The sequence below is a fragment of the Doryrhamphus excisus genome, chromosome 11 (assembly GCF_030265055.1).
Source record: "Doryrhamphus excisus isolate RoL2022-K1 chromosome 11, RoL_Dexc_1.0, whole genome shotgun sequence".
Taxonomy (NCBI): Eukaryota; Metazoa; Chordata; class Actinopteri; order Syngnathiformes; family Syngnathidae; genus Doryrhamphus; species Doryrhamphus excisus.
In genome coordinates this window covers 10,082,608-10,107,416 of record NC_080476.1, presented here as the reverse complement: position 1 = coordinate 10,107,416, position 24,809 = coordinate 10,082,608, and the positions used below count along the sequence as shown (strand labels likewise).

The 24,809-nt window shown below is 41.2% G+C and overlaps 4 protein-coding genes and 1 long non-coding RNA gene across 8 annotated transcripts in view; 2 read left to right on the top strand and 3 right to left on the bottom strand.

Annotated features, from left to right (window-relative positions):
* LOC131137827 (spectrin beta chain, non-erythrocytic 4-like) overlaps positions 1 to 2,021 on the bottom strand; it is a 31,702-nt gene extending 29,681 nt beyond the window's left edge. The window contains exons 1-3 of one of the 3 annotated variants that reach the window (XM_058086174.1): positions 1,452 to 2,013; positions 1,140 to 1,244; positions 770 to 924 (exon numbers count right to left, since the gene is read on the bottom strand). In XM_058086174.1, the coding sequence (XP_057942157.1) occupies positions 770 to 892 (123 nt within the window). In that variant the 5' untranslated portion in view covers positions 893 to 924; positions 1,140 to 1,244; positions 1,452 to 2,013. Of the gene's footprint in view, positions 1 to 769 lie in introns of all 3 variants that reach the window. The other 2 variants (XM_058086173.1, XM_058086175.1) reach the window with 2 other exon arrangements.
* LOC131137834 (uncharacterized) overlaps positions 1 to 11,684 on the top strand; it is a 21,200-nt gene extending 9,516 nt beyond the window's left edge. Inside the window, exon 3 of the long non-coding RNA XR_009131980.1 lies at positions 11,616 to 11,684. This is a non-coding gene — a long non-coding RNA (uncharacterized LOC131137834). The remainder of the gene's footprint in view (positions 1 to 11,615) is intronic.
* tiprl (TIP41, TOR signaling pathway regulator-like (S. cerevisiae)) lies at positions 5,954 to 11,123 on the bottom strand. Of its 2 annotated transcripts, none has more exons than XM_058086179.1 (8): positions 10,980 to 11,123; positions 10,087 to 10,213; positions 9,291 to 9,470; positions 8,977 to 9,076; positions 7,752 to 7,883; positions 7,552 to 7,647; positions 7,399 to 7,461; positions 5,954 to 6,516 (listed from the first exon to the last, which is right to left on the bottom strand). In XM_058086179.1, the coding sequence occupies exons 2-8, from the start codon at positions 10,188 to 10,190 to the stop codon at positions 6,394 to 6,396; spliced, it is 798 nt and encodes a 265-aa protein (XP_057942162.1). In that variant the 5' UTR covers positions 10,191 to 10,213; positions 10,980 to 11,123; the 3' UTR covers positions 5,954 to 6,393. The 2 variants fall into 2 exon arrangements, with proteins under 2 accessions (XP_057942162.1, XP_057942161.1); XM_058086178.1 differs by lacking the exon at positions 10,980 to 11,123 and adding an exon at positions 10,865 to 10,974.
* hlcs (holocarboxylase synthetase (biotin-(proprionyl-CoA-carboxylase (ATP-hydrolysing)) ligase)) lies at positions 11,389 to 24,809 on the bottom strand. The gene is made up of 13 exons (XM_058086176.1): positions 24,671 to 24,809; positions 23,599 to 23,717; positions 19,842 to 22,350; positions 19,581 to 19,712; positions 19,039 to 19,201; positions 16,896 to 17,866; positions 16,369 to 16,533; positions 15,850 to 16,130; positions 14,953 to 15,020; positions 14,567 to 14,727; positions 13,487 to 13,601; positions 13,149 to 13,362; positions 11,389 to 13,014 (listed from the first exon to the last, which is right to left on the bottom strand). The coding sequence occupies exons 3-13, from the start codon at positions 20,064 to 20,066 to the stop codon at positions 12,843 to 12,845; spliced, it is 2,667 nt and encodes an 888-aa protein (XP_057942159.1). The 5' UTR covers positions 20,067 to 22,350; positions 23,599 to 23,717; positions 24,671 to 24,809; the 3' UTR covers positions 11,389 to 12,842.
* On the top strand, positions 19,487 to 24,426 carry zgc:171929 (uncharacterized protein LOC100124596 homolog). The gene is made up of 5 exons (XM_058086180.1): positions 19,487 to 19,734; positions 21,693 to 21,884; positions 22,134 to 22,333; positions 22,403 to 22,574; positions 23,492 to 24,426. Exons 2-5 carry the CDS (start codon positions 21,785 to 21,787, stop codon positions 23,812 to 23,814), a joined length of 795 nt encoding a protein of 264 aa, XP_057942163.1. The 5' UTR covers positions 19,487 to 19,734; positions 21,693 to 21,784; the 3' UTR covers positions 23,815 to 24,426.

Genomic DNA, 24,809 nt, shown 5'->3' with positions numbered 1-24,809 from the left:
TAGGGTATGGTTTCCCCAAAATGGCACTTAAGTTAAGTAAGCTAGCTCAGTTTTTGCCATGAAAGCTAATTTTAAAGCAATTTAACAGTTCCGGTGCTATAATAAGGGGCCAAATATTACACTTTTACTTTATATACTATATTTCTTCAATGGATTCCTGTAAAACAAGCTCTAGCCTTCGGCTGTGATGATTTGCCACAATAGCAAATATGCTAACAATACACAAAATATATATCATTTAGATCCACTGAATCTTGTTTAAATACAAAATACTTAATTTTAAAGTGTCAGCTTAACTCATTTAAATGTTAATAGCGGTAGCCGAAGATCCGGAAAGCATGGTTAGGGATGGGTCAGAGTAGCAAAGCATGGTGGGAACTCACTTCTTGTCATGGGATTTGACCATTTAATAGACATGCTGAAAAACGAGCTGTACCCAATGATCTCCGCCGCTGCAAAGGTGGATGTCAGCTCGGTGACGTTCCCGAAACAATTGGAAGAGCTTTACGTTGCTACGAGGACGGGCAGAAGGGATCGGGTCACCTGGGAACGTGAAAAGCACGCCTTGCCCGAGCGATCATAACCTTGAGAATGTTATTCAGAATGCCCCCTTTGCCGAGTGATAAAAGGATGATCTTATGATTGATCTCTCGGTTCCAGGTTAGCTGACATGCCGAGAGCCCTCCCCCACTCCGAACCCCCCTCCCCGACTCACCTGCTCTATCCATCTGACCTCTCCATCCTGCATCATGCCTTCCCCTCCACTCACCTGTTCTATCTTGGCCAGCCATTCCTTGTTGCGGGCCAGTTCTGCCATGAAGGCCTGGTGCTTCAGCCACTTCCTGTGCAGCTTCTGAGCCTCATCTCGCGCCGTGTCTCGGGCCATAAGCATCTTCTCTTCCACCCGCTGTCCCAGTCACTCAGCTAGGGGAGACAAAAATAGCCACCATCAGGAGGCCAAGGCTCGAGCTGGTCCTTTCCCACAGGACGTCCTGCTTCCTCCTTCTACGCACCAGACCACCCTGCTCTGCTCTGCAGGGGCCTGGATACCTGTGCTCTCACCCCCCCACACCACCACCACCACCACCACCACACCAGACACCCTATTCTGGAGGAAAAAAAAAAATCAAGATAAGCACCTCAGCAGTGGTGGCAATAGAAGCACTCAAGCCCTTCGTTTGGATCGCCCCTGGGTCCTCATGCCCTACTAGTTCACGGGTCTTGCGGTCCTGATGCTGCAGTGCCTGCTAGCCAGGAAAGGCAAAAAAACACCCAGCAAAAACAAGGAAATGAGCCAATGACAAAGCTGGTATGGGGCGACACACATCCGACGTGTTTTGCAGGTGGGGCGTTATCTTCTCCACTCAGATGTCAATTAAAAATCCAGGCATCAGAAGGAGAAGATGCCGTCTTTAGCATCGCCACAGAGGAATCTTTCAGCCGGAGCAAACCTGATCATCCGCCGCTCACTAGTCCCGGTCAATCTATAGTCCTGTCTAGTGAAGCAGTAGACAGGAGAGGGAGGAGGAGGAGGAAGAGTTAGAGTGGGAGGAGCAGGGGGGGACGGGATGCAGAGGCAGTGCAGAGGAGGCCGGATAACATAAGCTATCAGGTCTTCAAATGCATCACTCCGTCCGCTGCAAAAGATGCACGTTGCACGAGAGTCCCCCCCCCCTCAGTCCGCCTTCATCACAGTGCCCGACGGCCCGACCACAGTTGGTGCGTGCTGCTGCAGTCCTTGCCTCTCAGCAACGCTCCTGTGTGGGTGCATGTGTGTGTGTGTGTGTGTGTGTGTGTGCAATCACAATCAGCACTGCAGTGCCGGAGCAGAGAGAGAGAGAGAGAGAGAGAGAGCGGGAGGGAGATAAAGAGAGCAGCAAGCGTGAGTGTGAGGGAGGCAGGGATAGGGAATGTACAAAAAGGGGGAAAAAAGGGGGGAAGAGGAGACCAAAAAGGAGGTAAAAGATGTTGTAAAGGTGGTGAAATATAGAATGGAAGAAAAAAGCCTGCGTCATCCTTCACTGTCACCAGGGACATTTCTCTGCACTAGCGATGACTGCACCCAGTAGCAGGAGCAGGATTTGGCAAAGAGGAGGGGCGGGGTGGTGGTGTTGGTGGTTTGGGGGGGTCATTGTAAAGCAGCTTGAATGAGAGGAAAGGAGGTTACATGCACACATGAGCAACAGTGCAGCTCACTGATTTGGATCAAATTCACATTGCTGCCTTTAAGACGGCCTCTATTAGCACATTTGCACATTTTTGGTCGAACTAATAATAGCTTTTTTTTTCCCCACAAAAAACTCTTGCCAATCACCATATGTTTGTAATAATTTCCAAATGAGTGATAATACAGGTAAAATGCACATCATACATTCATTCATTCATTCATTCATTCTCTACTGCTTTTTCCTCACGAGGGTCGAGGGGGTGCTGGAGCCTATCCCAGCTGTCTTCGGGCGAGAGGCGGTGGGGTACACCCTGGACTGGTCGCCAGCCAATCACAGGGCACATATAGACAAACAACCATTCACACTCACATTCATACCTATGGACAATTTGGAGTCGTCAATTAACCTAGTATGTTTTTGGAATGTGGGAGGAAACCGGAGTACCCGGAGAAAACCCACGCATGCACGAGGAGAACATGCAAACTCCACACAGAGATGGCCGAGGGTGGAATCGAACCCTGGTCCTCCTAGATGTGAGGTCTGCGCGCTAACCACTCGACCGCCGTGCTGCCCACATCATACATGTACTACTGTAAAAAAAAAAAGCACATAATTTTTACATGTTTATGTCTTTGTGATTTAATTATTTTTAGTTTTAGTTTTTTTTGTCAAGAGATGTTGAGATACCAGGCTGCACGGCGGTCGTGTGGTTAGCACGCAGACCTCACAGATAGGACCCCCGAGTTCAATTCCACCCTCGGCCATCTCCGTGTGGAGTTAGCATGTTCTCCCCGTGCATGCGTGGGTTTACATCCGGTTTCCTCTCACATTCCAAAAACATGCTAGGTTAATTAGCGATTCCAAATTGTCCATAGGTATGAATGTGAGTGTGAATGGTTGTTTGTCTATATGTCATCTTTCACTCTGTGAAGTTGTGGAATTGCCGTTTGTGACACGTATTTTCTTGCAGGCCATTCATACTGTAAGTCAAACATTTGCAGCATTTCTTGAAATTAATTCTTCATTTTTAGACTATTAGCCACTGATTAATTGGCGACTCCAAATTGTCCATAGGTATGAATGTGAGTGTGAATGGTTGTTTGTCTATATGTGACCTGTGATTGGCTGGCGACCGGTCCAGGGTGTACCCCGCCTCTCGCCCAAAGACAGCTGGAATAGGCTCCAGCACCCCCGTGACCCTTGTGAGGATAAGCGGTAGAAAATGAATGAATGTTGAGATACCGCACTTTTGGTGGTTCTTGAACGCACCATAGTCATGTGCAGTCAAGGGACACACCAGTCATGATGAAACATTAATAATGATCAAATAAAACAAATGTTAGCTGAAATGTATCTAACTAAATTTCAGCAGTCACTCTTAACATCAACGTCAAGCTGGGCAGTGATCCATATGTCAAATATTTTTTACGGACGTACCAATTGCTCACAAATTTTTGCCAATTGCTGGTGGTCCCGGATTGTAACAATCGGGGATCAACTGTCTTCTATTACATTAGAAGGGCCTTCAGTTTATTGTTTTGGTTTTTCTATAAAAGGGCCACATCATTATCATTATTAAATCCCTGTAGACATTAAATGACACCCCTATTGTCACCTTTACACTCATATTATTCTTTTGTTTACAACACAATGCGCAGGATACGGGATCACTTCAGGGACACAAGAGGCGCCCGCTGCTTTAAACATAGCAGCGTCGTTAGCCTCAAATTTATTCTAAACTTAAGAAAGGGTTTCAAACAGAGTGGGGAAGAAGGGCGAAGTAAGACGCCAAAAATATACCACTTCCACACTGAATGGGAGAACCTCTTTTCATTCTGTCCAACATGCCATTGCAGCTAATGTAATGTAATGTAATCTAATCTAATGTTATGTCTCAGCAATGCAACATCACTATCAATGCCATCATTACCCATTTTCCATTTCAGCCTCTGAATTCCAGGTCTTAATGTGGTCAGCATCCATAAATAAACAACTGACAGATGTTTTAACGATGCGAGGATAAATGAAAGGCCCGGCTATATACACACTTGCTGTTCCAATCATTTAAGCTTCATTTGTCATAAATGATGTAGAATACGTTTCATGTGTTTATGGACTATCAATCAATGTGAGAGTAGCAGCAGAGTTTGTGTAATTTGGCTGTTTAATATTTCATGTTGTAGTTGACTATCGGATTGACAAGAAGTTTAGTGAAAGGATGCGACGGAGCACTCAGGCTAAATCGACATGAAGAACAGTCTCCTTTCTGGAGTCGACCGCTTACACGCTTAACAAAAATATCAACGCCTGTCTCTCTCAAGATATTGTCCAAATTTGTCTATTACTAATAACGATTATTAATTTTGGGGCCAGAAACCACAAAAAACAAGAACTGGGTGCAAGTTTGAATTTATTTGGGCTATGGTCTCATCCACACATGGTGAAAATTATACATAGAGTCCCAAATACTACACACATACAATCACCTGTTCTAGCGTGCCTTTTAGCTTGACAAGGACACTCCCCATTAGTGATGATGATAGTCATGATAGCTCGGTGGGGCTTAGGAATCACGTATACAGAAGCCCACTCTATTACTCTACAGTTACATACAGAGAGACTCCGGAATAACCCACTGGTCGTGGAAAAGATGTTCAAATTATTCCGTGTACGACCATTTCTTTTTTTGTTCAGGGAATGTGTACTGGAGGGGAAACACTGGAATTTAGCGAAGAGTTGATAAAAGTAGAGCCGGCTTAAAAAGAATCAATTGAATGACATACATAGTGTACATTCTGTTCAACTTCAATCTATTGTACTGAGCTACCAAAAGAAACCTACTGCTAACACATGCTACCAAAACTATCTTGTGGGGGTAAAACGCTTTATTATTTACCTATTTTTTTTGGACCCCCTGGCGGTCAAGGGACGCTGACTACTCCCCCTTTTATCCCTCCTCTTGTGTTAGGGTCAGCACCGACCAGTTTTATATTTTAATGCATAAAAAGAATCACATAACATTTGTTTATTGCATCAAGGCTTTTTGACTTTGTCAGGAAACTCTATTTCAACAAAATAAAAACAAAAAAATAATTTTTACTAAATTTTAAAATGGTCTGGTTGAAATTATGACCACTGTATTGTTAGGGTCGGGTTTGACCCGGTTGTAATAATATGACTAGAAAGCAATATTTTGAGCCACAACTGAAATCATAAGTGTACAATTAGCCAACACAATGACAACCAGCTCCTTTTCTCATCATGTAAGCTTCAGGGGATTCTCATTTTGACCGTTTTTCCAGTATACATGTGAGGTGAATTCACTCATTTGACTGGCTGAGTTCACATTTACAATTTGGATCATGGAAAGAATGGCAAGAAGTACAGTGAACCAAGATCTGGACCTGTTCTGCTTTTTGATTTCAGTTTATACTAAAGTTCTGTAACTGAAAACAATAACTTTTTCTACCTTTTCTTGACATTAATATATATGGGTCAAAATTCACCTGAACACCATGATGTTTCTTTAGTGATTACTACTAAAATGAGAAAATAAATCAAACTAATTCATTTAAGAGATATGTTCTATAGCCCTCAGTAATAGCCAGGTAACAAAAGAACCTTCAATTTATTAATATGATTCTTTTGAGGTTCAGTTTACCATTTTTGGAAATTGAAATTGAGGGGTATAGTGACAAAAAAAAGTCCTACATGCCCACACCGAAAGTATTAAAACCAACATATTCATGGATGAGGAAGTCTAAGAAGGTAACCAAGACATGATGGTAACTTATTGTTTTTAGTGTATTTTATAGCTGATTTAATACATGCGTCAAAACTGACCCGTTAACATAAGAGATGATACCAGAAAGACACAAGAGGAAGGTTAAGCGGCACCCCTGGCCAATAGCACTCATCTTATATAAATAACTGTAGAGGAGCGATCGCATTAAGTTTGGAAATTCTGCACACATGTACGTCAAACCAATCGCCCCCACCCCATAGTTATAATTACTCAAAGAAATATTAAAAAAAACATTTATTTGTTTTTAAGGTTCTCATCCATCAAATAGGAAATATCAATTGGGAAGCAACAATACAAACACATGCCTAACGGACAATTGCATTTCCGTTGCTATGCGGAGCTGGTGGAAACTATTATTTAACTATGATTATGTGTGTAGTTCATCATGCAAGGTTTTAAAAAAAATAATAAATATACTGTTCACTGAAGGTCTTCGTGAACAGCCTCCTGCACGGGAAGCTCCAACTTCTCACACTCTCTTAGCTTTAAGGTTAAATGTTGAGCGATCTCATTAGGATCTGTGTAGAGCGAAGCAGGAACGTTCTGTAGGAAAAAGAAAAACTTTTTCACTGCTTTTCACTGCTGTCTCTGCGCAACATTTTCAAAATGGAATCTTCTTTGAAATTTTGATTGTAGAAAAAAAAAACATTTGAAAAAGATGCTACACTGGAACCTCTAAAGCGGAACAGCTGGGAGAGAGTGACTTAGAAACGCCATCAACCAGCAAAGAGAAAACAATACAGGAGTCAAGACTGAGGGAATAGTGCAGTATTGTAATGACACCATTTTCATATTTCTATATTTTTTTATTGAGTAAAAAGTCTAAAACTGTGATAAATATTCAAAGAATAAGCAGTGTGTTATTATTTGTATTGACTATCAGCTGGGGCTTTCAAATGATAATGATTTTTTATCAGTGTTTACATATGAATTTTCATGATGAATTACCCACTTCCACACAGAATGGGAGGAGAACTATATCACAACTCCATGCAGTGTTAAAGTTACGTAATCTAAGGTCATGTCTTGTCAATGGAACATTACTGACACCTAGTGACCAGAATGCTACGTATGACTTGTCTTTTGATATTTTTTTGACTAATAAAAAGGTCATAGTGATTCGCGAAACAACAACAAAGTGGAGAGGGAGGACTGTAAGGGGAAACTATGGTTGTTTTTTGGCAACCCTTGTAGCAAAATGTCAGCTTTTTTTGTTATATTGTGTATATTTTTTCCCCGGTTGAATTTCATTTCATCCTTGTTCTCATAGCCCTTCGTCGGGGTTGGGTATGCGTGACGTGACATCAACTGTGTGATCGTCAAATGTACACTCTTATTTTGTTGTCATTCGACATCAACCTAATGGACAGACGAATAAATCCGCCCCTACCATTTTATTATGCGCCATCACTTGACAAAACTTACCTTCAGTTCTCCTATGTTGCTTTCCCTTTTGCAGAACTCTCTTAGCATGTAGTTCTTTCCAGCCTGGAATCGGTGACAGAAGCATAAAAAAGGTCACAACAATGTACCCTGTAAGCATAAACCTTCTGATCAGTCTTATGTAAATACAATTACCTCATGGTATAGTCGGGTATCGTGTATTCTTATCATCACTCCATCCACTCGTAGGAAAAACCGCAGCAATAAGAAGAAACTGGTGGGCATCACTCTCTGCATCACGCATGATGTTTACATATTAGATTGTGAGAAAATGTTGAACCACTAATGCTATGCGTTGATTGGCAAATGGTCAAGACCATGAAGGCAACACTAACAATTTTCACACTTATCATTGACACCCCATGGTCATGCAGTTCGTCCTCGAACAGAAGGATCTCATCAAAGAAGACGATCTGTTCGCGGGCCCTCAGCTTCTCCAAGTTAATTCTTTCGGTCGTCTCCGTCACCTTTGGATCGGTCAGAGAGAAATAGAACAAAAGTTACAAGAAGACCGCGTTAAAATGTTCACATCGGGACTACAGTGAGTCGCTAAGTATAACAAGGTAGGGAAGCCCAGGCTCCCCGATCTCAGGTCACCTTGAGTAAGGACCTCAAACAATGCACAACGATGAGCCAATTCAAGAAACAATACAAGCAGTTGATGTCATATCACCTCGTACTTCGGTACGTGACAAAAATAAATAAATAAATACAATTTTTTTTTTAAATATTAAAAAAATTATAATTAAATATGTATTGGAATTTTTGCTAACTCAAAACATGGAACTATTTAAGTTGCATGGCGTGAGTTGGGTGACATGTCAGAGTTGATTGGAGTCACTGCGGTGGGGAGAATGTTATAGAGCTGCAACAATTAATCCATGATTAATCAATCATCCAATTAATCCACAACTTTTGGTTTTTTTTTCCAAATCATCTTATTTAAATAGAAATGTTGTGATGTCATCGTCATGTGAATGACAGCAGACCTATTTTCTCGGACAAGACAGTTTGTCCAGGATAGGGCTGTCCAAAGTGTGGCCCCCGCGGGCCATTTATGGACGGCAGCTGTTTTTTGGTGGCCCGAAACACATTCTAAAGTCCAATTTAACAAAAATAAAAATACTTAAATTAAATTAGGAAAGCAGGAAGTGAACAAATGTAACAGTTACTGATTGTACCAGATGGAGGGGTAGGATTTAATAAGCTTTGTTTCTTCCTACTCCTTTTGGACATGTGGAACTGCAAACTGATTATGTGATGCATTCAATTGTAATCTGATGCATGTTCAAATGAAATTAAACCATTACCATTACCTCCTCCGGTTCCGCCGGGCGACACGGAGGCATTCTACGGTCAGCCGTGACACATTAATGCAAATATACAAAGTCCTCAGGCCCCCAAGCTGGACACCCTCAAAACCTTGGATCTGCCTAGAAATTATCTGTGTTCCAGTAGTTGGAACACACCCTGCGGCCCACCACCCCAGTTTGCCAATCCAGAGGTACTGTCCCTAACAAGACTGTCTTCACAACATCCAAAGATCAGGTATCAACACACCTTCATTTGCATGTCCTGTCCAATCAGGGTCCCTCTGTAATCCGTGGTGAATGTCCAGTCATAAGGCCTCACCACATCCTGGGACTGTTCTGAAACCGATCTAGAAGGAAATCAAAAGGTATCAATGCTTAGCATTGGCGCTAGGTTTTATCGGTCTCAGTCTCTAACTGACAATTGCGTTGTGAAGTTTACATCATTGGCATGAATGTCATTCATTTGGGGGCTAGTATGTTACATTTCTGGTAAGCTAGCAATAGCAATGTATGAGGAAACAACACCGAGATAAGAAACGATCCAAGATGTAAACATCTGACCTGCTCTCTTGCCATTGTTGCGCACAAGCCACTTTGACAGTGTGCTCTGATTTGTTGACTCTCTTTAGGGCATCAAGGGCGTTGAACTCAATGCCAAAGCCGTCGCTGTGTTGGATGCGCAGAATGTTGTCCCCGAATAACATTTCTGGGAGGGATGGTAAATTCATCTCTTCGGTTAATCTAGAAAGCAAACACAGAAAACTCCTTCATGCCGAGCAAACAATGGTGATTAAAGAGAGAAGGGGAGTGTGATTGCAGCTAGAAGTAATCGATGCGTCACAACAGTCAGGGGAGTCAAAGGAGGGGAGTCCGTCCACTGAGGAAGTCGTATACAAACAGGAAATAATGTTCTATAAGCCGACCAATCACAAATTTTGTGATTTTTATGGGCCAAAATGACTTAAAAATGACTCTTCCTTGTGAATTTCTGGTCATAAGTGATGACCACAATGTCCGTGCCTCCTTTTTTTCTAGTTTATGCCTCCCTCCTGCTCTTTCTGCAGCTGTGAGATAAAATAGACTTGCTTTTCTTTTCTGCAACGAGAACCTCTCTGGATTTTAACAGTATAACAGTCAGTTGCAAATAGAGGAGTCACTGAGGCTAAGAGTGATGTCACAAGGGCTTCAAGGATGCAGGAAGTGTTGGTGACAATGCATAGCCATGTCGTGAATGAGACGTAAACATTACGTGGTCATTTTGTGGCAATTTTGCGTCACAAATTGCGTGCCAAGTGTGTAATTTAAGTGTAAAGAGAACAAAAAGAGTGCACAAATTAGTGAAAGAGTTCCATCTCACCGTTCAATGTCTTTGGATTTCATTATGTGGTTTTTTGCAGTCGTCACTCTCCAAGGACCAAAGGTAAAGTCCTTTTTGCTGCTCTTAAAACCATGTGAAATCATTACGGATCCAAGAACGACATCCGCTATAAGAAAGAAAATCATTTGGTTACTTCATCTTAATCATTCACGGTTATGGGCATATCTTTTTTTCAATCGAGACAGACTTTCTTTATTGTCATTGCACAATAACACAGCAGTGAAATTGCCAACGAAATGTCGTTGCCTGGCTCCCGTATAATAATAAATAATAATGTGGAGAATAAATAGATTACATCAAATATGAACAACAATGTACAGCGTAAACAGTAATGATTCTCAACACCTGTAAAATACCACTAGTTTAAAAAAAAATTTTCATTTTAACTTCAGTTTGTATTATTTATTTCCCTCGATTTCCCCTCTTATGTATTCTACTTATTATTACATTATTTTACTATTATTATACTATTATTTTGTTTCCATCTACCAGGTGTTGCGCTAAACATCTAAACACCGAGCTGCATCTAAACACCGAGCTGCATTTTTTAAGTATTAAATGAATGGACATGGCGACGTGTAGTGTTTAATATTCCTACTACTTCAAGTAGGTCGTACGCCATTTATTTTTTAAGTATTAAAAGAATTGACATGCCGACGTGTGGTGTTTAATATTCCTGCTAGTTAAACACGCAGATCATCCAGTCTGTTTGCTAGCTACTAAATTCAAACAATAGCCCATTATTAAATATCTTTACCGTCACGTAATGATGACGCATTAACTGCCTCATCAGGTGTAAATACTACGTGTCCAAATTTAGCGGCTGTCGTGTTATTTAAGATGAGAGTAAGATGAAAATAAGACATGTTTACCTGCTTCAAGGAAAGATTGTAGTCGCCTGTTTGGATAACTGCTGTGTGTAGGTCTTCTTCTACGGTTTTACGGCGGTTGGTATCCATTACTTTGGTGCATTAGCGCCCCCTCGCTGCAGTCACAAGCTTAACGGTGTTACATAGAAATATACACGCCCCGACTCAGAATATATATACATTGATTCTTCACTTTCTTCATATTCTATCAAACAACCATGTGCTTCTTAAATAGTCTAACAACTTCCTGTTGTATGTTCTTTTAATCGTTCTTTAATTGTTTATAGCACATACCCTATCGTGTGCCCATTATTTTACTAGTCTTCCGTCTTCTTCTATTTGGCAGACGAGACGCATTGTGACTCGTTGCTGGCCTCTTCAGGCCGTTCTTGTTACTGCATGTTCATGTTCGCTAGTATATGGCAGTTTATGGTTATGATTGATTTATTGTACCAGGCCAATTGCTCACAAGCTTTTTTCTGAACGAGTTCTAATCTCGCGAGATCTTGTCACAACCCTTGTTTTTTTATAATATACTATTTTCACGGGACAACACTGCAGAAATGACAATATGAAGTAGCCAGTGTACAGCTTTTATAGTGCCCAGGACACTGACTTCATGGTTTGTTCTTCTTTCAGTGTTTCAGTGGCGATATTGACCAGGGAAGCCCACAAATGCAATTACTTTTTTAATAAAACATTTTCAAACAATCCAGCTCCTATGCATTTTTAGACCATTCTAGTGTGTGAGGTGAACACTTCCTGGTAGACTGGGCAATAAATACCACACATATTACATATGCAACCAACTACATGCATATATGTGATATGCATGGTGCAATGGTTTTTAGTTTAAAAAGCACCCGAAATCTGACTCCCATCTGTTCATCTTATGTTATCATTCATGAGTGGTACCTGTACATGTTATACTTTAAATGTGTTTAATAAGCATGTGAGGCATATTTACGGCTTAAATCTGGATCCTGTCATGACCGAACAATGGCAATTGAAGAGAGAAGGGGAAAGTTCAGGGTCTGAATGTAATGTAATTTAACGTTCATTCATTCATTCATTTTCTACCGCTTATCCTCCCAAGGGTCGTGGGGGTGCTGGAGCCTATCCCAGCTGTCTTCAGGCGAGAGGCGGGGTACACCCTGGACTGGTGGCCAGTCAATCACAGGGCACATATAGACAAACAACCATTCACACTCACATTCAAATCCTATAGACAATTTGGAGTCGCTAATTAACCTAGCATGTTTTTGGAATGTGGGAGGAGTAAACCCACGCATGCACGGGGAGAAATGCAAACTCCACACAGAGATGGCTGTGGGTGGAATTGAACCCTGGTCTCCAAGCTGTGAGGTCCGCGCGCTAACCACTTGTCTGCTGTGCAGCCGGTAATTTAACGTGTTAGTTTAAAATGTATTATAAATGTATTATCCTCACGAAGGTCGCGGGGGTGCTGGAGCCTATCCCAGCTGTCTTTTGGCGAGAGGCGGGGTACGCCCATTGACTGATCGCCAGCCAATTGTATTATAAATATATATATTTAAATTAATTTTAATATAAGTTTTTGTATAATCTATATTTAAAATAATTACTTTTAAATTGTAATTAAAAATACATTTATATATTATATTAAATATATTTTTTATAATATATGTACAGTTCAGACTTCAAGTTGACTCGATGTCATGCCAATAATATGTCCTAAGTGAAAAAGTAATTTGCTCTGTCAGAGAAGCAAAAACAACCAGCACATATTGGTCACATACTTAACATGGAATGCAAATAATACATCCTGCCCTCTGTGTACTAATCAAATACTACGTACTGTACATAAAAGGATAAATGTGTTTGATCCTAATGCTGCTTGATGACCACCAGGTTCTTCATCATATCAAAAGAGTTCCCATCAGGCTCCACTGAAACTATGCCCTCCTCCTTGCTGTGGACTTGAAGAAAGCCGTTGCTGTCCAGACCCACCACCTCGGCTTCAAGTCCATCCTCACTCCACAAACGCACCCGAGCCCCGCTGAAACCAAAAACAAGAACTTGACTGGCTCTGGAAACAGATCTAGTATCTACTAACCTACTATCTAGTCGGTGTAGTCTGTGATTTGATCACTGCACGGCAGTTGCAATTACAGGAGTGTCAGGGGCCCTCACCTGTGAAGCCATCTCTTGTAGTACATTGGAAGGACTGCATCAGGGCCCCCTTGCTGAAAGCGGTCCATGAGGGCCTCCAGGCAGTTTACAGTTCGAGCAATAAGCTGAGCGCAGCTGAGGGGCTGCAGGTTGCAATTGTGCTGAATGTTATACTGCTGGATGAAGTCATTGATGCACGCTGTTGGGTCGCTGTTGCTCACATTGAAGCCACAGCCTGGGTCACAAAAAAATGACATATAAATGACATATGCTGTGATCTGGCGCGATATTGAAACAAAACATTAAAACATAACTAACTACCATTTGGGGGTTCTGCATCATGAAGAAGACATTGTTACCTATTAGGAGATGAAAGGTTGCACCCATGACAGTAGAAGTCACTAGGACTCCTCCGAGCTTCACCAGGTTGCTGTAGTAGATGTCATTGGGCCACTTCACCCTCAGGTCAATGTCCTGGAAAAAATATAAACTGTATAAACTCACTTTTGTTTTTGCTGCCATCTTTAATGAGCGGAACACGAGGATCTAAAACGTTTGCTATGCACACAAAAGGCCGATTTTCTTAGAGAGTGAGTACTTCTCCTTTGCCGAGATAGTCCATCAAATTTACAGCTGTGGTGTGTATATATATATATATATATATATATATATATATATATATGTGTATATATATATATATATATATATATATACACACACACACACACGTGTACCTTGGGCTGGCCACTATAAAAGGCCTCTCCAAAAATGTTTAAAAACCTTTAAATGTCTATGAACTATTCATTCATTTTCTACCGGTTATCCTCACAAGGGTCAAGGGGGGGGGGGGGGGGCGATGGTGCTGGAGCCTATCCCAGCTCTCTTTGGGCGAGAGGTGGGAGTCGCCAATTAACCAGTGGCTAATAATAAAATAAAAAATTCATTTCAAGAAATGCTGCAAATGTTGGACAGACAGTATGACTGGCCTGCAAAAAAATACGGCAGATTCCACAACTTCAGAGAGAGAACGATGATAGTGCAATATTTCCTTTACTATATCATGATATGATATAATAATTTTTGGACTATTAATATTAATATATTTTGTTGCGTATTCAACCACAAAACAGTAATTCATTAATTCATTTTCTACCGCTTATCCTCACGAGAGTCACGGGTGCTGGAGCCTATCCCAGCTGTCTTCGGGCGAGAGGCGGGGTACACCCTGGACTGGTGGCCAGCCAATCACAGGGCACATATAGACAAACAACCATTCACACTCACATTCATACCTATGGACAATTTGGAGTCGCTAATTAACCTAGCATGTTTTTGGAAACTCCACACAGAGATGGCCGAGGGTGGGGTCTATGAACTAACCGTGTCAAATTATCCACTAGTGATGAGACAGCCGGTAATGTCGTGTGTAAAAATACTACCTGGTATCCAGGAATTGTGCGCACGGCTTCAATTACAGCGAGAGCCACCAGGTGTTGCAGGAAGGAAATCTTCTGTCCGAGCCTGGAGCTCAGCTTGACTTGCACACACAGTGTGAACATGGCGCATCCCGCAGGGCTGAGCCACGCGTTTCTTCCTCGGCCTGCATCAGGAGTTGAGGTCAATTAGTGAAAATACAGACAGTATAAGAAATGACACTTTGATGCAATGTAAAGCGGCAGTGTGAAATCACTGCAACACAAAAATCATTAGTGTTTCAAAAGCGAATACACCCCGAAGTAAAAGCTTGCTTGCTAGCATTATTTTCACGTTTTAACATTGAAACTGCTACATGCGTCTTCTGTATTTGTATCATGCGAGCACATACCTCTGCCTTGACTTTGCTGCCCAGCTATCACTATTAATCCGGCATCCTCTGGTAAACGCAGGTTAAGCCTAAAGGGGAAACAAATATTGACATAATATTTGTATGTTTTAACAGACCCCAACAGAGCTTCAAAGACTATTTGCATTACACAATCCACATGGCTTACCGGGGTCTAAAGGTATTGAACAACAGATGGGACACTGTGGCCTCTTGCACTTACTGCAGAAACACTTTGTGACAGTATGGGCTCAAATATGGGGGTGTGTATTATCCACTTTACTTTACCTTACTTCAAACAGACGTGTCATTTATTCCCCCTGGGGTTCCAGAAGCCATAACTGGAGTTTAATTAATACGTTTCATAAGACTGAGTAGTATTTGTTAATATTCGTATTAGCATATTTGTTAATAATAAAAGCACAAATACTGCGGATTTCAGAAAACAACAGATGGAATGATACAGCACTCTACAAGAAGCAATGAAGTGTGTAAAATTAAATAATAATTAAAAAATCAAAAAAATGTTACAACTATAATGATGAAAATGGTAATATAAATGATGATTATAATAATGGTGCTAACAATAACAATAATAATGGTAATAATGATAAAATTTATAACAATAATGATAATGATAATAATATTACAATGATAATAACAGGGCAAAACAAGACTGTTTTGCAAAAAGGTTTTTGCTTCAACCTACTCCTTTTGGGCTTGTGATCAAATAGTTGAATACAAATGTAAATAATGCAAAGTTATATTTTGATTGATGTAAGAAATGCACTAATGTTTCATATATTTGCCCAAATAAAAAAAAAAAAAATATATATATATATATATTTATGACATCCTTGTATAGTATATTATGTCATCATAGACGGTGGAATGTGTTACCCTTCAATCAGGTCCATTGTAGAAGAAACAACATCGGCATATAACATCGTATGCCCCAGTCGACTGGTGCTCAGGTTACTGCGATAGGTTTCCAGACAGAAGTGATCCCAGATCTGTGACTCGGGGTAGTCTGTGACCAGGAATAGAGAGCTGTCCTGCTGCAAAGTACAATTGTGTAAGTCGGCACAGGACGCTACCCTGAGGTTCGCCTTTGGTGTCATGAGGAGGCCATTTTGATTGGTGTGCGTGTTCAGCCACTGAAGGAACTTTGATTTGGCTTCCTGTGCGGAAGAGAAAGAACATGTTTACAACATGAGCGCTTTTTGCAAGTACCGATTCAGGTACTGTTTCTAAAATACCAATTTGGCACTGGGAAAAGATAATATGCATACAATACCAAACCAGATCAGAAGACCGTTTTAGTCTGGCTTTGGACTACAGCAGCCATTAATTGACTGGTTGCATTGGTTTGGAACGTCTTGCTGATGAAAGACCTCCATAAAGTCTTGAGAGCCTCACCTGAGATGTTGCCAGAAGGTAAACTGGACTTGGTGCCGGGGTTAGATTTTGCTGGCAACTAAGACCCAGAGAGGTCAGGATCTCTTCCAGGATTTGGTGATGCACTGCATTGTTGATGCGTACATCAGCCAAATCTTCAGTTGCGGGACATTTTTCCAGGTGTACCTGCAATCCAGGAATACCACAGTTAATTTTGGACCGCCACAGAAATATTTTTTTTTTTGGCCTCTTCTCTTTTTGGCGCCATGCGCTCACCCTCATTCACATTCACATTCATATTACAATGATGTGTCTAAACATCTCCCCACCACCCCCTGCAGATCTGTGGGAAAACAATAAATACTGTTCAAATCCCCCCAGCCCTTTTCACACTCTTTTCCTTGGTTTGGAGCTCAGAACCGCCCCAAAAGGTCAAGTATGAGGAGGGAAAGGAGCTCCTCTGATTTCTGCTTTTCTTCTCAAATTATCCATGTTCAAACATCAATTATCATCCGTCATTACTTTCAAAAGATACTCTATACCTTTACCTGGCACATGACAGCTTCTCCTCCATGTTCTTCATGGGTTACACTGATGATAACTGCACCCTTTTGATGAGGACCATCTTTGAGCTCCCCCCATAGCTCCATTTTCCCTTGCCCGGGGACATCACGGACAAAAACCTTTCCACTTGCCAACACGCTTGCTTCAAGTTCCGTGTTGTCCTCTCGTGTGAAGCACAGTCGATGCACTCGCCCGTATAAGTGTTCTCTCTTTTCTAGAGCGAGTCCCGTAGGGCACAGGGAGGAAGCAAGCCCAAGGACTCTTCCGCCCCGGCTCAGGTAGTTCAGAAATTGTGTGTGAAGCTGAGGGCTGAGTGTTTCCTCCTCTGCAAGAACCAGGAGCCTTGTATTGTCCATCCAGGGTTCACCCACAGCCTGTTGTGGCTCCAGGGAATATATAGTGTACTTTTCCATGTTCAGACACTCGGTTAAAATCCGCTGAACTGCATGAAAACGTTCTTTGCTACCATTCGTGTACACGAGAACATTTGGAAGTTTGTTGTCGTGGTCAGGTCCTCGGCCTTTGCTTTTAAAACTACTGACGTCATGTTCAAAGTCATCCATAGCGTCATCCCCGCTATCCAGATGTAGGGAGTCATCATAATCTGAAACGTTCTCTGCTGAGGCGTATTTTACCGACAGAATTGTGCTGTTTTCCAGCTCCAGACATTCATGACAGCTCGACAGATGGAGATGGTGTCCATGGATGTCCACGTGCTCGTCAGGGTCAGGACCTTGATCAGGGATGACGCAGCTTTGTCCTGTTCCTTGTTGTTCTTCTGACTTCTGCTCCGCATGAGGTGTCAGGGGTAAGTCACAGCACTGAGGGTGCTGGAGGCGTGGTATCGTGTGACAAGGCAAAAGCTGACCGTTTACAGCGTGGGTGTGGCACAGCTTTAGGGACTCCTCAGGGCGTTGAATCAGCTCACTGACAGTGGATTCGTGGAGGACAATCGCTGTGGGAAGATGAAATATTAGGTATGTAGACACTCGCTGCATCATGGTACAAACATGGCTCCCTCACTATCGTGGGATTTCAACAAATAATTCATAAATGACTGCTGTTCCGTGGTTGATTACGGCCCATTATTAGTAAACAAAAATGCATATTTAAGCAAATGTTAGGTATTCTTTACCTAGATTAAGCATTTTAAGTGTGCTAAATGAACTACAATACAAATACAATTAAAGGCAATCCAAGGTGATGAACTGTAGTCTACAATCAGCCACTAGGTGTCACTAGTAACAAGCACCAGACTTTATTGCCAAAGACAGGTGAATGAATGAATAATTATTTATCTAATAACAGACACAATAATTATATAGTTGTTATAATTATGAATTATAATAATTATATTAATTATATATAACTAAAATGATTAAAAGAATTAATAAAATAAGGTTTAAAAAAAAATTTTTTTTAAATTTTTAAACTTAAATTATATTAGGAAAGCAGGAAGTGAACAAATGTAACAGTTACTGATTGTAAAAGTACCAGATGGAGGGGTAGGATTTAATAAGCTTTGCTTCTTCCTACTCCTTTTGGACATGTGGAACTGTGAACTGATTATGTGATGCATTCAATTGTAATCTGATGCATGTTCAAATGAAATAAAACCATTACCATTACCATAATAATAATAGTCCTCCTCATCATCATCATCATAATAATAATAACATGGGCTACTGTTGTGATCGTACTGCAAACTCAACTCTGAATCAATTGTCACTTCCTGTCCACACGTCCAGAAGACATTTACTTAAACATGAGTACAAGTTATATGCATGTCTTACATGGCTTATTTTCTCTGATTATATCTACTATATTGGTAATATGACTGTAAAGAGGACTATAGGGGTGTTATTTCCTGTGTACAGCTCTCTAGTAAGGGTAAAAATATTTAGAAAGTCTCTATGCATTTAGCCACTGAATCAACGGCAGTTCTCCAATGTTTTGCCGGCAAAAATGTTGCATCATTTTCGGCGGATAGTGCCACAAAAACTGTACACTATCACTATTTAGTGTAGTCATTTCTAAGCCAAAATGTTTTCTGAAATGTGAGGAGCCGACTCACTTTTGTGAAATACATACACACACGTATGCGAAAGCAAAACGTAAAATACGCACGGACAATCCTGGCAGGTACAAGTCCTTTATCCAGTTGTAGTCGATCCTCTAAAAAAGCTACACCGAGGCGACTGAAGTCATCTACACTGGCCTGAGCCACTGCTCGGAATGGCTGGCCGGGGCTGCAAGCCAGGGGGATGCAAACGTCAGACCACTTCAGCACCTGTGGAAGTAAAAGGCCCTGTCATGAAAGTAGTTTTACACCGATTACATTGCCTTTTTTCATGTACAGTCTCATCGTTATTTTCACGCCTTAATTTTATCATGTGCCCTGTGATTGGCTGGCGACCAGTCCAGGGTGTACACCGCCTCTCGCCCCAAGACAGCTGGGATAGGCTCCAGCACCCCCGCGAGGAAAAAGCAGTAGAAAATTAATGAATGAATGAATTTTATCATGTTTTTTCCAAAATATATTGTGTTTTATGGCTGACTAATGTCTATTACATTTAAGTAAACGTGACCTATTTTTTGCCTATATTAAGCATTTTCAAGCATATAAAATAGGTAAAAATGCAAAGAAAGAGTCATAACTTGGTGCCTACTTTCTCATTTGAGATGTCGTGACTGCCACTGTGTCCCACAGCTTCTATGATGAATGAAATATTCTCTCCTTGTGGACCACAAACGACAGATGCTCCTGGTAACACAGTCCACGTGATCAGGTCGTCACATACCTGGTAAAAGAACAGAACAAAGGTACTTTGTTGTCTTCTTTTCTTCACACAGAAAGTGATTTACATTTAAACAAACGGAATAATAGACTGCTTAGTCCTACTCAAAAATGTGGAATTGTGAAAACGTACCTGAAGGTCAGTTAAAGTGACTGCCTTGTCTCCCAGCTGCAAAAAGATGTTGTCCTCCGGAGAGAGTGGACTTTGTTGGCGTGGAGGGATAGAGTTGACCGAAGCTGAGCGGATGAAGCTCAGGCTTCTGTCGCTCCTTAGTGCCGACAGTCTGCTGCGGATCAGCACTGAATAGCATTTATGGAACCGCACCCACAAATACATGTAGCACAATGTTATAAACATCCTCAGTGTCTACAGGAAACGTTACATGGCCGGTTAGCACCGCAGCACAAAACTAAACTCTTCATCGTTCTGACTATTCTTTTTCCTTCTCTGATTTAAAATGGCGGTTAGCACTTAAGTTTGGTGCATTATCGCCATCGTGTGGTAAGGAGTGTGGACATACAACAGTACCATGCCTATCAACCTTAAGGTTTTCACCGGGAAACTACCATATTTTGCTTTTTTTTCTTTTTACCTCCCGGTGCTGTCTAGTTTTAATAGTTTCGCGTATTTTAACTGAGATTTTTTAAAATCCTTTCTGGTTCTAGCTGAGCAGCACAGCTTCCGGTCAGCTCGGCAACTCTCGGCCAATATCGGCAAACTACATCCTGTTGGCGGGAAAAGCAGACCTTCAAAATAAAAGAGGCAATCACCGAGAGGAACAGAATGAAAACAAAATATTAATAATTATTCATTCGTTCATTCATTCATTTTCTACCGCTTTTTCTCACAAGGGTCGCGGGGGTTGCTGGAGCCTATCCCAGCTGTCTTTGGGCGGGAGGCGGGGTACACCCTAGACTGGTGGCCAGCCAATCACAGGGCACATATAGACAAACAAACATTCACACTCACATTCATACCTATGGACAATTTGGAGTCACCAATACCTAGCATGTTTTTGGAATATGGGAGGAAACCGGAGTACCCGGAGAAAACCCACGCATGCACGGGGAGAACATGCAAACTCCACACAGAGATGGCCGAGGGTGGAATTGAACCTTTGTCTCCTAGCTGTGAGGTCTGCGCGCTAACCACTTGTCCGCCGTGCAGCCCATATTAATAATTAATTATATGTAATAATAATTAATAACCAAATGTATTTGTATTTGTACTTCATAATACATCTTTATTATAGTCCAACATGTTTATATTTATCTTATATTAATTCGTATTGTAATACTTTTGTCTGGTTAGGTGGTACTAAAAATAGATTGACTAAAAAAAGGTTGACAACTCACATGCATCCATTCATCCATTTTCTGTGCCGCTTATCATCACTAGGGTCTGCTGGGTCTGGTATGCTGGAGCCTACCCCAGCTGTCTTTAGATGTGAGGTATGACCCTGTACAGACAAACAACCATTCACACTCACATTCATACCCATGGACAAACTCACATGCATGACTCGTTAATAAAAAAATACTCCATTCCCTTGGATCAGTGCACTGTCTGCATGTGGACTTTGTAGAATAATGTAAACAAAAAGCAAATGCTTGATTGTTGTATAATATAATATATAATATATAATAAAGGAGGGGGGGAAGGAGATGATTTACCTAGCAGTTAAGGTTGTGGTTTCTCTCAGCTCGCTCCTGTTACTCAGACAGTGCCCTGGTCCTTTGTCTGGGACCAGGGTTTGGTCTGGGACCAGCATTTGCATGCTGAGGGCCACTTGAATGCAAAGTTTCCCAGATTTTCAGTACCTAGCATGCAAAACCTGTAGAGGACCAGTTGGCATGCACACAGAGGGAACACAGGTGCGCTGCGGTCCAAACAAAAAGCACCTAACCACCCACCTCCGGAACTTTCGACATTCCTAAAGCGCGCTGTGATTTTTGATTGGATGTTGTCTGGTGTGGAGTCAAGGTGAAGCTCCAAAACACACCTGAAGTTTGAAGATTTAGTGAAGCAGCGCCTCACAGCTCCGAGTGAAGAACAGACCGACGCTTTTTCCAAGGATGCCAAGGTCGTTCCTCGTAAAAAAGAAACACGGAGTGCTGAGAGAATGGCGATGGAAGGAGTCACAACCAATCGAGTGGGAGCAAAGCACGACGGCTGGTAAGATTTACACTGCATAGGATATTCTTATGTTGTTGATATTGTCATACAGTATCTATATACGCTACAGTAGGTCCATATGAATGCTTCTTTTTGACATTCTCCTCCGATTTTGGATCAACATTTGCAATAACACTAACTGTTGGAATTACTAGATTCTTCTCTCTTCAATTACCATTGTTCTTTTGTGACATAATCCAGGTTTAAGCCCTAAGTATGCTAAGAATATTCTTCCTTTTATCCCCATAGTGAGTAATGACCAGCTAGCATGGAATGTTGATTCCACGATGCTTCAGCCACAATCTATCTTAGCGATTCCCATGACAGTGCCAAGACCTTTGGCCGCATCTGAGGGAATCGTTGCAGACCACATTCACGGCTGGTCCACGAGAACCCTGCCGAGCTCCTTCCACCATCTCACTGCACCGCCGCTTGACAGCAAAGCAAAGGTGACTTGAGGATTTTCCTGAAATTGACAGAAAATTTATGAATATTAATTAAACTTTCTTCCTTACCAGCCTGCTTCTGGTAACTTTGTGTGCTCAGTGTGCCACAAGGTGTTTCCTCTGCAGCGTATATTGACTCGTCACATGAAGTGTCACAGCTTGGTAAAGAGACACCCTTGTCCATTTTGTGGCAAAGGATTTAATGATACATTCGACCTGAAGAGACATATGAGAACACACACAGGTGAGGATGTGTTGTATGTAGATTGTGTATTGTATGTGATTGAACTCAAATATTATATTTTAAGCTAAAATGATATTTAATTCACAAATGTGATAATTAATGTTTTGACAGTTTATCCAGAGTCAGATTCATAGTAAAGGCATTATACCATATTTTCCGGACTATAAGTCACACTTTTTTTCATAGGTTGGCTGTTCCTGCCACTTATACTCCAGAGCGACTTATAAATGAAAAAACTGTTTATGTTACATAAACACTGGACACCTTTTCTGTTCATGTTTATTTTTTGTGTAGCTGAATAACCATTGTGTTAGCATATCTTACACCTATTCAGCCTGTTCTCTATTCTTTTATTAATGTTAGAACTTGCCTTCCAAGAGGACGTAATGTCTGTTTTAGTCAAGTATTTTGTAAATTAAATTCCATGCAAAAAATGCAACATATGTATGTTTTTTTTCTACCTAATTATACATGCGACTTATACTCCAGAGCGACCTGTAGTCCAGAAAATACGGTAATTGTGGTTCAGATAAATCCAAACAGCTAAGTGATTTGATCTGACAAAACTTAAATAACTTTGATCAAATGTAGAATTACTGCAGCTTCTGTTTGGACATTAACACCATACCGCAGTGGTGCAACATACGTCACTTGCTGACCCTTACAACACCAGGTATAGGGTGGATTACAAGGTTTAAAGTGTGCGTAAAGTACCTAAGGTGCGGTTCCAATCCCGCCTCACGCACTGCTACGTCTATATTATACTGTATTATCATTCATAGCAGCGATACCATAGTTCACTGACAGTCTTGTCACGTTTTTGACCTCATAAGATCTCGTGACACCTGTAATGAATACTATACTTCAAAGTACATTGAGGTATTCTGGTAATTTCAATGACTTCTCTCTGGCTGCAGGTATACGCCCCTACAAGTGTGAGCTTTGTGAAAAGGCATTCACACAACGTTGCTCCCTGGAGTCCCACATGAGGAAGATTCATGGCATTCATCAACAGTATGCTTACCGACAAAGGCGTTCCAAAATCTTTGTGTGCGAAGATTGCGGTTACACTGCAATTTGCCCCGATGAGTACTTTCTTCATGTAGGACAATGTCACCCTGGAAGTCCCGCCCTCCGTAGGTACTGTCGACATAAAGCGCAAGACAACTGCAGCTTTGCATCTAGTGATGGCAAAGCCACCCCTTATTTGATGTACCCAGCCTCTGCATTTTACATGTAAGGCCTCTTTTTTTGTTGTGAGTTTGGCTTTTTTGGAAAATAGTAATTAATTGATTAAGCATTATCAACCATTATGCATGAGAAATATGGTTTTATTTTCTGATTATGCAAGTTTACACTTGTGAATCAACCTTCCATATTGTTGATGGTCTTGCAGTGCATGACTCAGGTCAAGCCCTTTTACGGCTCTTGGGTCTTTCCTATTGTGTAGGAGAGTTTTGAATGGAACATGTGGATTGATACCAGAATACTGCTACTTCCAGTCCCATTTTGTTTTCAGTGGTTAACAGGTTGCCTTTGTTGATATTTAAGATAAAACCTATTTATGTCGTTGATCCATTTCTAACTTTATAATAAAGAAAAGACAAGTATGTCTCTGTTGCATTCTCTTTCCTGGTTGCCGGGACAACTTCCACCCTCACTAGCACCGTTTGAAACATCTTTCACTCTATGGAGAGAAAATAGCAACTTTAAAATGTAAGTATTGCTTTTTTCCCCCCTCATTACAACTATTTTGACTATAATCGCTGCACTCATAGTTGTCCAAGAACTGCCCACGCCTCCACCCACAATCCATGACACAGTGCTTCAGGAAAATGCCTCTGTGGTTGTGATGATAGGGACAAGTTTACAAAACCGTCATTCTTGTAGAAAGAGTCTTTAACATGGAGTAACCAAACCCATCACAAGATTCCATGACTTAATTTTACACTGACGGATACACTGACTCTTTCTCAAGGATGATGTCAATGTTCAAAATGTGTCATGCAAATGGATATGAGCTAACAAAACACCACCACACTCTAAAATATAGTGTAGTATTCTCAGAATCACTTATATATTGCTGCATAACTTACCTGTGATGGACAATTTAACATGAACAAACTAAGAATGAAGTTCTAAATATTTTACTCTTATATGTCTCTCCGATGAAGTTGTGCTTTTTAGCTACAGCATCTCTAACACCACGTGCAACGAATATGCAAATTAGGCAGT

What these genes read in the sequence shown, in the direction of transcription:
- tiprl (XM_058086178.1), bottom strand. Translation starts at nt 10,973, where the DNA reads ATGTCTTATTTTCATCTTACTCTCATCTTAAATAACACGACAGCCGCT. An exon ending in AAATCCAAAGACATTGAACG is followed by an intron (nt 9,471 to 10,086) that starts GTGAGATGGAAC and finishes TTTGCTTTCTAG; the next exon opens with ATTAACCGAAGAGATGAATT. An exon ending in CAATGATAAGTGTGAAAATT is followed by an intron (nt 7,648 to 7,751) that starts GTTAGTGTTGCC and finishes TGCGTGATGCAG; the next exon opens with AGAGTGATGCCCACCAGTTT.
- hlcs (XM_058086176.1), bottom strand. Translation starts at nt 20,066, where the DNA reads ATGTTTATAACATTGTGCTACATGTATTTGTGGGTGCGGTTCCATAAA. An exon ending in GAGAAGCTGTCATGTGCCAG is followed by an intron (nt 16,534 to 16,895) that starts GTAAAGGTATAG and finishes CCTGGATTGCAG; the next exon opens with GTACACCTGGAAAAATGTCC. An exon ending in GCACAATTCCTGGATACCAG is followed by an intron (nt 13,602 to 14,566) that starts GTAGTATTTTTA and finishes TATTTTTTCCAG; the next exon opens with GACATTGACCTGAGGGTGAA.
- zgc:171929 (XM_058086180.1), top strand. Translation starts at nt 21,785, where the DNA reads ATGCCAAGGTCGTTCCTCGTAAAAAAGAAACACGGAGTGCTGAGAGAA. An exon ending in CGCTTGACAGCAAAGCAAAG is followed by an intron (nt 22,334 to 22,402) that starts GTGACTTGAGGA and finishes CTTCCTTACCAG; the next exon opens with CCTGCTTCTGGTAACTTTGT. An exon ending in ACATATGAGAACACACACAG is followed by an intron (nt 22,575 to 23,491) that starts GTGAGGATGTGT and finishes CTCTGGCTGCAG; the next exon opens with GTATACGCCCCTACAAGTGT.